This window comes from Ovis aries, chromosome 8 (genome assembly GCF_016772045.2).
Source record: "Ovis aries strain OAR_USU_Benz2616 breed Rambouillet chromosome 8, ARS-UI_Ramb_v3.0, whole genome shotgun sequence".
In the NCBI taxonomy this organism is placed as follows: domain Eukaryota; kingdom Metazoa; phylum Chordata; class Mammalia; order Artiodactyla; family Bovidae; genus Ovis; species Ovis aries.
In genome coordinates, this window is record NC_056061.1 from 59641346 (window position 1) to 59654031 (window position 12686).

The 12686-nt window shown below is 40.8% G+C and overlaps 1 protein-coding gene across 1 annotated transcript in view; it reads right to left on the minus strand.

Moving 5' to 3' along the window:
* Positions 1-12686, minus strand: part of SGK1 (serum/glucocorticoid regulated kinase 1) — a 110223-nt gene that overhangs the window by 65328 nt on the left and 32209 nt on the right. Inside the window, exon 2 of the mRNA XM_042253494.2 lies at positions 256-471. Coding sequence (XP_042109428.1) covers positions 256-471 — 216 coding nt within the window. The remainder of the gene's footprint in view (positions 1-255; positions 472-12686) is intronic.

Genomic DNA, 12686 nt, shown 5'->3' on the forward strand with positions numbered 1-12686 from the left:
AGGGAAGGTTTGGGAAATCTTTATACCTTCCTCTTGGTATTGCTGTGAACAGAAAATTGCTCTAAAAAGTAAAGTCTTTTGAAAAAATAGCTAGTACAATGAGCTAACACAGGCCACAATTCTACATTCTCCTCAGAAGCTTTACAAATGTGCATTAAAAAAATAATAAATTTCAAAGCATACTCTGGAACAGATACAAAAAAACACACAAAGACCTAGAATCCTTTCAGGAGAATGGATCCACAGCAAACTTACTTCACACCCGGATTGAGTTTCCCACGAACATGACTCCTTCTCTTGAGAGAGAACCCCTCTTTGGAAAGCATGGTCTCCCAGGCACGTCTGACACAAGGAAGGCTCAAAGTCTGGTTCCCCTGGTGGCATGTGCACCACCGAGGGGCCTGTGTACTTCAGGCTGGGACTCTGATGCTTGTCCACACTGACCATTGGGCTCTTGATCCATCTTCGTACCTACAATGTGCAAAGGAAAGAAAAAATGTGTTTTACCTACTTTGATGTCTAATGGGGCAATGGTGGGAAATTTGGTGGGATGGACACTCTTGAAAGGAGTCTCTCCACTTCTCTATTGGATCTTAATCCGAATCCATTAGTGCTGGCTAGTCACTTACCCAGAGTGTGTGGTTTTTGGCTGATCATTTCAACTTACTGAGACTGTCTCCCCATCTGTAAGATTCGGGGAATAATATTTCCTCTGAGGTTGTTGAGCCAGATGTTAAAATATTTGAAAATGTCCAAGTGTTTTGCCTGGCACACAGTGTTGAGTAGGTGCCAATTTTACGTTGACTCTTACTAGTATGTTTATGTTGACAGAATGATAGTCACAAATGTCTAAGGTGAATTGCTAGGTATTGTAACCAACCAGAGAAAACACTAATGCCAGAGCTTAGGATCTAACTGCTGCTAAATGAATTAATACATATTTCACTACTGTAAAAACCCGATTATAAACAAAGTTGCTCCTGGCTAGGAAATTATCTCACTTTTTTTTTCTTAAAGTTTTAAAACTCACCACTTCCCTTACTTTCATGTAGAATTCTTGTAGAGAGAGAGAAAAAAAAAAGTAAAGCTATTCTAACATCAAAAGGATAAAATTTATGGGATTTCCCTGATGGTCCAATGGTTAAGAATCTCCTTCCCAGTGAAGGGGATGAGGATTCAATCCCTGGTTGAAGAAATAAGGTCCTACATCCCAAGGGGTAACTAAGGCCACACACAACTAGAGAACGCCTGTGCACTGCAACAAAGACCCAGTGCAGTCAAAATTTAAAAAAAAATTTTAAAGGATAACATTTATATAGCACTTTAAATACGAAAGGACTTCCCTGGTTGCTCAGACGGTAAAGTGTCTGCCTACAATGCAGGAGACCCACGTTCGATCCCTGGGTCGGGAAGATCCCTTGGAGAAGGAAATGGCAACCCACTCTAGTATTCTTGCCTGGAGAAATCCATGGATGGAGGAGCCTGGTGGGCTACAGTCCATGGGGCCACAAAGAGTCGGACACGACTGAGTGACTTCTCTCTCTTAAATATGAAAGACACTGTTCTTGTATTTAACAGGCAAAGTTTTGTTTAATCCTCAGAATAGTCTTACATGACAGGTATTATTACTAATCCCATTTTGCAGATGAGAAGACAGAGGCACAGAGAAATGAAGCAAGTTTCTCCAACACACAATACTGGTGTTAAGCAAAGGCAGGACCCAGCATCTTGAATCCAGAGTTTACTGCTTTACAAGCATGCAGTTTTAACAAGTACTGGAGTACTTTATGACTTGTCATCAAGTGCTTGAAATTTATCCTGATTTAATATGTCTTTTTCATGTTCTTTGAAACTCCAGAGGATTCTTTTATAGTTAAACAATTGGTGAAAATAGTGTATACTAAAAGGATGAAAAAAATAAAATCATAGTACTCAATTTTAGTCAGTAATGCTGACAACTAGATTTTTAAATTTTTTTTAAAAAGTACTGAGAATAAACTAAAATTGTAATAGCATAAGAATGTTTAAGCAATTTGATGGACTATTATGCCATCACTAAAAATAAATATTGTAAAGACCCTGGGGCAACATGAAAAATGTTTAGAATGCAATTATACGAAAAAAGCCAAATACAGAATTGTTCAATCACTATAATTGCAAATGTAAAAATACATGTACTATCTATAGCCAAAGCTATAGACAAAGCAAGAAAGTAACAGGCAAAATAGAAACTGATATGTTTCCTGTTAGGATCATGGATGCCTTAGTTCTCCTTCTTTTTACAGGGTCCTGTTCTTTAACTTTTTTTTAAAGAATAATTTCTTTTAAAGTATATAAGAATCTCAAGCAAATAAAGTCACCGTATTTCTTTCTTTGGTTACATATGTATCTTTTAATTGTTTTATGTATAGGTAGTCTTTCAAATGCCATTTAAAATAATCTTTTTACATTTACTATCCTAATGTTAACATTGGGAAGATTTCCATCAGTATTTCTTGCACTCTGGGGCCCCATAAGCATGTTAGTAGGTGCATTCAAAGTGTTTGTTTGATTCACTAGTGAAAGTCTAAATGAAACTCTCAAAGTTAAAGACCACAGTAGAAACTTTCTTCCTGATGATAGCACCAAATGTGTTTTTGATCAATCTAAAAAGTACTAAATTTCATTAGAGATGGAAACTATTTTTTATTCTTCTTCAGAGAGATTTGAGCTTGAAGTTTGGTAAGGGTTCCTGATTAGTTGCCAACCCTGTGTTTTAATATCAGTCTGTTCTGGCTGACTTTCAATGTCTCTTTTGCCAAGTAGATTTAACTTAGGGGTTACTATGAATAGAATTTTAAACAGATTTATCGTCATATAAATTTGTATGACCTTACTAAGAATCTAGGTGTATTGAAATATAAGCTTCATGTTTATGGACCATGATATCTAGACTAAGCCTTATGCAATATGGTCTTACAGTTGCTCGATGTATAGTGGAAGAATTTCCATATGACGGAATCTAACTTTTCATTAAGTTACAGAAAAAAAAAGGAGGGTGGTTTATAAAGGGACAAGAATTTAGAGACATCTCACTTCAGAGAATACAAATGATCTGTGAACTTCTGTATGTTAGAAATCATAGGGATTAAGAGTCACATAAAGGACTGTCATTTTGTTTGATAGCAGCTAAGAATTTCCAAAATGGTTTAGATGACTGAGCATAGGCTGTCAAACAACCCATTCGTTGTTGTTTTTCAGTTGCTCAATCAAGTCTCATTCTTTGCGACCCCTGCAGCGTTCCACACTTCCCTGTCTTTTACCATTTCCCAGAGTTTGCTCAAACTCATGTCCATTGAGTCAGTGATGCCATCCAATCATGTGATCCTCTGTCGCCCCCTTCTTCTCTTGCCTAGAATCTTTCCCAGCATTAGGGCCTTTTCCAATAAGCTGACTCTTTGCATCAGGCAGCCAAAGTATTGGAGCTTCAGCTTCAGCATCAGTTCAACAAATATTCAGGGTTGATAATTTGAGAGTCGAAAGAGACCCAAAGATGTTAGCAATTTGTCCAAAGTCACAATATAAATTATTAGGTGGGAAAAATGACACATCTTAGCTTAAGCAAGTCAGTTTCTACTAGCTTCTACTAGGATATAAGCCAGCAAACTCAGTGCCTTCAGAGGCTGGCAAGAACAGGAAACCTGTAAAGTCTTAAGACTAGGGTATAAAAATAGGGAGTGTTGGAGATTGTGGCAAACTAGGAGCGCATGCTTGCTAAGGGTTCTTAAACTTAAATTTTAAAAATGAACAAATAAACAAATAAAACCCCCAAGCAAACAATGGTGCCCAAATAAAGCCCTAGTCAAATATACCCTACACCTTCAAGGATCACTGCTTGACCCTCGAAGTTATTCTTTCAACTAGAGTATGTTTGGATAAAATGCTATGAAGTAGAAATAAAATGATTTGGTATCTTCTAACTTAAAAAGAATCCAGTAACTTCCACTCAAGGGTTTCTCACTCACTGTTGGAGACCAGCTATGAGTCAGGCATAATCTAGTCATTGAAAATTTACAAGTCAGATCCCCCAAAACTTACCCTCATGGAGCTCGACTTATGACTAAAAGAATAAATTTATTTATTAAGGGAATAAATTATTTAAATAAATAATAAGGGGGGAAGTAAAGCAGGGAAGAATGATCAGGCTCATAGGGGATGGGAGGATATGGGATTTCTGGGGAAAGATTCAAGCTGTAAAGCTGAATGAGTTGGAAACTTGAAACCAATAACCATATTCTGCTGAAGTCTTCCAGGGAAAAAGCCCAGTGACTTGCCAGGATCTACTTGCGATGCATGTGTCATATTCCTGGGGCTTTGGTTATTAGAATCTATTATATTTCAAGTAAAGTGAAAGTGAAGTGAAGCCGCTCAGTCATGTCCGACTCTTTGCCACCGCGGACTGTAGCCCACCAATTCTCCAGGCAAGAATACTGGAGTGGGTTGTCATTTCCTTCTCCAATATTTCAAGTAAACTAACTGAATGTATGATTTCCTCAAGTCTTCTCAGAGGGAGTGTTTTGAGACTTAACACCTCGCCCTGGGGACAGGGAGTGAGTGAGTGACATTTCATTAGAAAGGTCTCCGATTCCAAATGACCTACAACAAATTAACCCCCTGGAGTCTCACAGACACGGGACTAGGACCCTCCCTCTCTTTCCACAGAGAATGTGGAGAGGAACGTTTATAACTATTGCCTTTCTCCAGAGCCGTTAGGCGAAAAGGTGTTTTAAAAATAGACAAAGTGATACATTTTGTAACAGGACGGTGACTGACAGCAATCGCCTGCTTTGTCTAGAAATGGTTTATCTCCTCTGGCTAAGCCCTCATCCTGGCTTCCGCCTGTCCCTCCACACTATTCCTTTACACATTTCATTGCTCTGGGGCTTCCCCAGCGGTCTTCTTGGCCTGATCCCTGATGCGGTTGACGATGTGTGCTTGAACCTGAGAGAACGGCTGGACCGGGGGTGAGTACACGGGCCCTCCCTCCGGCCGTGGACGCAGCAAGGTGCCCTCCAAAACTGCTGAGTGCAGAACCTCTCCCCGGGCCCCGAGGGACTTCCAGCTACAAGCGGCCTATTGTGTTCCTTCAGGCGATGAATTGCACTGCTGGAGGGAGTCGCTGACAGCGAGTGGCTTGGGGAGCCCCTCAGAGACCTGTCACAATGGCTCTCGGAAAACTGGAGCAGCTGCGTGTGTGAGAAAAATCAATGCCCGGATACAGGCTGCCGTCCCGGCTTCTAGGCCACCTGGTCCTGGTTTTATTCAGAGTCACACACCCGTTTGTGGCTAGCCTTGTAAACAAACACACACTGAGGGTGAGACATCCTTCTGACCCTGGACGAATCGGGAACTCCCTCACTTGGGGTTTCTGGAAGCCTGTTCTCCAAACTGCGCGAGATTTTTTAAAGCAGCAATTACCTCTCCAGACAGCAGGGTCAAAGAGTAAAGCCTTTTAACCTCCCAGCTACTCTTGCTGAACAGTGTGTATGCAAAATATTAAGCCAATTTCTTAGCTAAATCGGTCTGTCCTGGTTTTGTTAATTTATTAAAAAAAACAAAAAACAAAAAACAAAAAAACACCTCTACAAGCAATAATCCCTGACTAGAAAATCACCAGATGGGATTAAAGAGATTGGCCAGCTTTGATGGATTTTCCACTAGTACTTTTTTCCCATTACAAAGTAGTAAACAGATATTATTCCTAATTTACCATGTTTAGCCGATAATGATGTCAACTGATGCAGAACCATTATAGAGTGTTCAGGTACTTATCTATGAATTCACAAGGCAGCATCATTCCTTTTGTTTGTTCCTTTAAATCTAAGAGAACTTTGATGTTGGACACAGATTTTGGCAATTTCCGGAGGGGTGTTTTTTATTACAGAAAACGGACTGTTTGTATGATGCCACCATAACCTTCAATTCAGATCTATTCAAGCAAATTTTCCAGTAAAATTATTTGAATAATTCAGCTGATCATGAAAAGAGATCTCAGCACCAATTCCTTTTCCAGAGGGGTGCCTGCCAACAGGCTGGTTATGACATTAATGTAATTCAGGAGAAGGATCCTGGAAGGCAAATTCCTCTCACTTTGGTGCCTGGGGCTGCTTCACAGCATGAGTTCTAAAATATAACAGGGCTGTGAGACAAGGTCAGTGATATTAATCTGATTTCTTCACTTCAGCTGTCTGTGGTCATCATCTAGCTTTTATTTCTTTGAACATCTGTAGTGTTTATTTCTTATATAAAACTATGGTATTCTGGTGCTTCCCTGGTGACTCAGTGGTAACGAATCTGCTTGCCAGTGAGGAAGACATAGGTTCAATCCCAGGTCTGAGAAGATCCCACGTGCGTCACAACTCTTGAGCCTGCACTCTGGAGCCTGGGAGCCACAACTGCTGAAGCCCGAGCAATCTAGAGCCTGTGCTCTTCACCAAGAGAAGCCACGGTAATGAGAAGCTTGTGCATCACAACTAGAGAATAACCTCTACTCGCTGGAACTAGAGAAAAGCCCAGGCGGTAATGAAGAAGATCCAGCACATCCTAATAAATAAATAACTTTTTAATTTAAAAAAAAATGGGACTTTGATGCTCACTGGTTGTTATCCTGTGTCATCTGTCTCACTGGAGCATAAGGGGGAGGACAACATCTCAGGCTTCTTTTTGATTCCACAGAGGCCAGTCTTAGGATTTACAAATAGTAGGCAATAGAAACAGGAATTGTTTGATTATTTTTGGGCCGTAACTATATTTATTCCTTTATACATCTTAACACTACTTTGCTACCGTCCTCAATCACTTATGCTCTGCATAACTATTTCCCTTACAAGGCAACAGCTCCGTAGAGCAGACTCCATGAGAAGACAGACTGGCTTCTGGAATTCCCCATCCTTTCATGCCATCACCCTTGGGACTTCCCAGTCCTTTCTTCTCAGCACTGACCAAGGTAACTGCATCCTGTTCTAGGTTCTCAGGGTCTCCCCCTGTGTTTCCCCAGACCTAGGCTAGGGGTGGTGTGGTGGGGAGGATGAAGGGGGAGAGGCAGCAATGAGAACGCCCACATCTCTCCATTCTGTTCTACACTGTTACCAACACCCTCAGATCTGTCTACTGCTACAGCTGCCAGCTGCCCTTTCTACCAGCATGAGGTTGTGAGGATTCAACACCAAACACAGTCCTTACACTTCAGCTCTGTAAATCTCCTTCCTCCTGCTCCCTATTGAGGACCCCACCCCATCCCATCCCACCCACCAAGCTTTAAATAGAAATAGAAACAGCTCAGAATTCACTGACCTAAGTCATTCTTTGGAAATGGGGGTGAAGTTTTTTTCAGTCCTTTAAATTCTGGGACTGAGATTTTAGTTTTGAATTAGTCTTTCTTGGATTGAGAAAATTAAAAGAAAAAAGACAAAAACAAGAGGAAGTAGAAGAGAATTATTTCAGGTAATATCTGTAAAGAACAGTATTTGCCATGTGCTTTTTGAATTGAAAAAATAAGACTCAGCAAAAATGGCAAGGCTGGGCTGATCCCCCGGAAAGAACCTGGCTAGCCTGGCCACAGCTAACCCACCCACACATGCTTTGGCTCCTCTGATAGTCCCCCGTTCCAGGATTTTTTACTTCTCTCTTGGCTACTGTCTCCTAGCATATTGTTCTTGCAATATCTCTAAAAAGCCATCAAACTAACTAAACACATAAGACCACCTTTTCACCCACCAACCTCCTGGTCCTAAAAACTCTTTCACCACCACTGCAGCCCTTTTCCTTCTTAGCTAAGCTGCATGAAAACACCATCTCCATCTCTTTACCTTTCATTTAATCCTCAACCCATTGCAATTTATCCATTAAACAAGTGTTATAGATCACTTTATATTTTCTGGGACTAAAGGGAAGAATGTGACAAAGAGTCTTATTCCATTAAAACAAGTTTTTACTGAGATGCCAACAAACTTCATTCCCAGATACAATGGATCCTTCTCAGTAGTTAACCTGGTTGGCAAACTGTAGCATTTAATGGTTTTAACAAAAGTTCAACTCTTCCGCCTGGCATTATGCTAGGTAGTGAAGACACAAAGAAATATAATTGCTTGAGTGACCTTTGAGTGTGGTTGCTTGCATTTCAGAGGGTACCGCCCCAGGAGCCTGTGGCTTATCACATCATAAGATGTGTTAATGTAGCAAATAGTTAAAAAACATGAGCTCTAGAGCCACACTTCCTAGCTGCAAAGCCTAGCATCACTGCTTAGGCAACTGGTTGAGCCTTCTCAAAGCTCAGTTTCTACATCTGTAAAATGAAGATAATAGTAATACCAATCTCATCAGGGTTTTGTGAGGACTAAATGAGATAATGCAAGTAAACTCAGTACTTGGCACTGGGTGAACACATGATTACTATATTAACTATTATAATTATGGTTCCAAGCCCTGAGAGAGTTTTATATAAAGTGCCATGACAGAAAAAAAAAAAAAGGGGGGGGGGAGGTATTTGGCCCATTTCTCCCATTGGGAGAAAACAAGGAAGGCTTCCTGGAGGAAGTGATGGTTAAAATGAGTCTTAAAGGCTGAGTTAAAGGAAGCCAGGTGAATTGAAATAAGGATACTTCCAGGAGAGGATGACAGAAGCCAAAACACAGAGATAAGAATCTGCACAGGATGTATTGAAAATAAGGCCAAAAGGAGAGGCAGGAACTGAAGCTTAATAGAAAGGCTGGGTCGTGAGGTGATGAGTGGTCACTGAAGTACTTAAGCAGGACAGTGGCATGGTCCAGTGTATCTTTCAGTGCAGTACGAAGGATGATTTGAGCCAGTCTAGAACACAAGTTGGAGAACGAAATGGCAACCCACTCCAGTGTTCTTGCCTGGAAAATCCCAGGGACGGGAGAGCCTGGTGGGCTGCCGTCTATGGGGTCGCACAGAGTCGGACACGACTGATGTGACTTAGCAGCAGCAGCAGCAGCAGCAGGACACAAGTATCTGGATGAGTCAGGAGTCGTTGATTAGAAAAGAAATAATAAGGGCCAAAAAAGAAGAGTAGCAATGCAGGTGAAAAGGGGGAATGAGTCAGCAAATCACTCTATCAGGCAGCTCTCAAGTCTACAGCCTTTTCTCCATCTGAGAAACATGATTTTATTGTCTTTTATCTGATTTCTTCAAGCCAAGCCCTAAATAGCCTTGACCCTTTAATCCATTCTTACTGAAACCAGGCATTTTTCCAAATGCAAAAGCTAATCTTGTCCCAGCTTTAAACTCTTCAGTGGTTTCCCCACTATGGCAGCAGTGGCTTTCAAACCTGTTTGGTAAGGATGAAAGTGCTGTAAGAAAATGCTGTAGAGTCCCTGGTGGTCTAGTGGTTAGGACTCCACACTTTCACTGCCATGACCTGGGTTCAACCCCTGGTTGGGGAACTGAGGTCCCACAAGCTGCAGGTGCAGCCGAGAGAGAAAAAAGGAAAGAAGAAAATCCTGTGCACATACACATATATAATAATGTAGAGAGATAAAACTGAAACAATTGATCTACCTCCAAACTTACTCTTTTTAGATGAAATGCCCTTTTTCTACTCTAATATATTCATTTAAAATACATAGTAAATGATGCAACCCACTGACAATTCATGACCCACTAACAGGTGACACAAATTGATGAACACTCATCTAAATGGTAAAGTCTAAACTCCATGGCCTGGGATGCCAATTCCCCTAAGATCTGGATTCTCCTTTCTCATCATGCCCCCAGTGCATCCAGTTCATCCGCCATGTCATTCAATTTGCAGATGCCTTAAAGACTGGTTTCTTAAGTCATTAACTGTATACAAACTCGTTCCTCCAACCCACCTTGTCCATCTGGTTCAGCCTTGCTAAGTATCACACACTTGGGACAGTTGGCTATTGTCTGACTTCTCACCACCCGTTGATCCACTAGGGTATTTATTTGTTCAAATGGAAACACCCATTCCCTCTGGTTTACTTGTCTGTTTCTCCTACTAGAATGTGAGTTTCACAAGGAGAAAGACACTGTTTTCTCCTTTATTCATTAATGTAACATTTACAAAGTTTCTTTTGTGTGTTCCCTCTTCCTAAGCCCACCCCCTCCCCATTTCCTGTCGGCCTTGACTTTGAGCTGAAGCTTCCAAGGAAAGAGGCTCACTATTATGCCCCAGAGAACCGATCCCAACATATAGTAAGTTATAAAGAAATATTTCTTTGTTGGCTTAAAGCCTGATACCATTTAAGGCACAGTGAAGAAAAAATAAGAAGCAATTGTCTTTAAGAATTAACAGGGAAATCAACAGCTGTAAAACAGAGCTAAAGCTAGCTGTCACCATTAGGGACAACTAGGACACAATTGACCACAAATGCACACAGAGAACTCAATGGACATGAGTTTGAATAAACTCCAGGAGTTGGTGATGGACAGGGAGGCTTGGCGTGCTGCAGTCCATGGGGTCGCAAGATTTGGACACGACTGAATGACTGAACTGGATGGGTTAGAATACATCCTGGGGAAAGGCAGCCTCGATTAGAGGAATGAGCACTGTGTACAGAGGGTATCTGGGGAGGCACATCTTCTTCGTGCATTTCTAAACCCAGGGGAGCTTTTTAAAAAATTTAGGTTCACCAGTGATTGTTAACAATTTAATATTGTATTTTCAAGCTCTCTGTGTCCGGGTGAAGGTCAGGGAAAACTGAATGAAGCATGAAAAGAATGGGGCCTTAGTGGTCTGGGGGTGTCGGATAGGAGGGCAGGAGGTGACGGGGGTGGGGCAGACCCAGGAGGAGGCACTGGAAGGGGTTATCCTTGAGGATAACGTAGAGTGGAAGTGCCATCTGCATCTGCTGTGGGAATGCTACCTTATCATCCTTCAGATCCAACTCTTTCCCTACCCCAAATATAATATAGTGTCAGAGGTTTATTATTTCATACAACAGTTAAATTCCTTAATAATCTAGGTACGGTGGTGGTTTAGTCCCTAAGTCGTGTCTGATTCTTGCTACCCCGTGGACAGTAGTAGCCCACCAGGCTCCTCTGTCCATGGGATTTCCCGGGCAAGAATACTGGAGTGGGTTGCCATTTATTTCTCCAGGGTATCTTCCTGACCCAGGGATTTAGCCCACGTCTCCTGCACTGGCAGATTTATTCTTCACTGCTGAGTCACCTGTTATTCTGGAGTGAAACAGTCAGTTTACAAGTTATTTGGGTTTTCTCACAATTTACTGAACAGAAAAAACATTTAAAATATAAAAATGATTTTCTACAAAAATGAATGAACTGATTTAGGAGAACAGGATTCTCATTCTAGCTCTGCAATCATGTAAGCAAGTCACTTAATTTCACTGCCCTTATCTGTGAAATGAAGAGCTTGGAGCGGGTAAGCCCCACAATGCCTTTCAGCCACATCACAGATTCAAGGCTATTTCTTCATTGGGTTCTGCTATGACAGTCTGGAACTCCTACTTCTACAGTGTGCTGTGCTTAGCCTGTTGAATGAACACATGATCAAGTGACATTTGTTTTTACCCGCTACATTTTCTCTCTGCTTGCCAATCCAGTCACATTCATCCACAACTGTATATTACCTCCATTAGATAAACTGGGGGAAAAAAAAAAAACCAAACCCAAAAAACCTCACAGGGCTCTTAAAATAATCTTATGGTCTTAAGGGCAGTTGTTAGAGAATCCATTTAAATTGCAGTGATACAGACTGAATGAAAGTCTCATTATTTGAACAGTGTACATTCCTTAATTAAATTGCAAGTGCTGAATGAAAGGGAGGATGATTAACATCCAAAATGGGGGCTTATTACTACTCCCTGATGTTCCTGCTTCTTCCTCGAATCTTCTTATAAAAGAAATTGCACAGTACAGTCAGTTTCAATTTTATGCAGAAACAGTTTTCCTCCAAATGATGCTTGTGCTGCATTGGTAATGGTTTCTATTTCAGTATTCTATTTTTTCCCTCACTTCATGTTTTATAAAGAAAATGCTAAGATTTAACTGTTCCCTGAAAACAAGAAGAGAGTCAAAGCTAATAAATAGATATTTAGTAAGTCTCTTACTATGTTCAAGAATTCTGTGAGGTACTGAAACCGTGGGAGATGGGAGAAGGGATTCAGAATGAATTGCAGATGTTTGAAAGTCCTAAGAAAACTGCTGAAATCTGAAAACTCACTGCGACCTCAGGACAATTGAGACAGAGGAAAATAATCATTACGATGAATCTGTGTAAGTGGAGAAGGAGAAAAAGACATATTTTTTTCAGGACAGATGTATTCTGGGAATGTAAAAAAAACTAATAATAATATTAAAACAAAGAATTAGAGAGAGTCCAGCGAACAACATTATCCCTAGTGATCCCACCCTTTCCAGAAATGCTGTAATCTGCCAATGGATAGCAATACTTTGCATCATCAGCTGATGTGTTGTTGAAGGAAAAATAAGTAATTGAGAAAGGAGTACATAATCCAGAAATACATATTAATGCATTATAGTAATATGGTACGCATTAAACTCAAAAGGAAATAGCAAACTTTTCAGCCTCATGGGGAGAGCATCATATATAACTTTCAGGCAAAGACAACTGTTTAAAATCTCATGCCTCTGGCCACAGTGATTGGTCCAAGAGTTGGCACGTGACCTAATCAGCACCA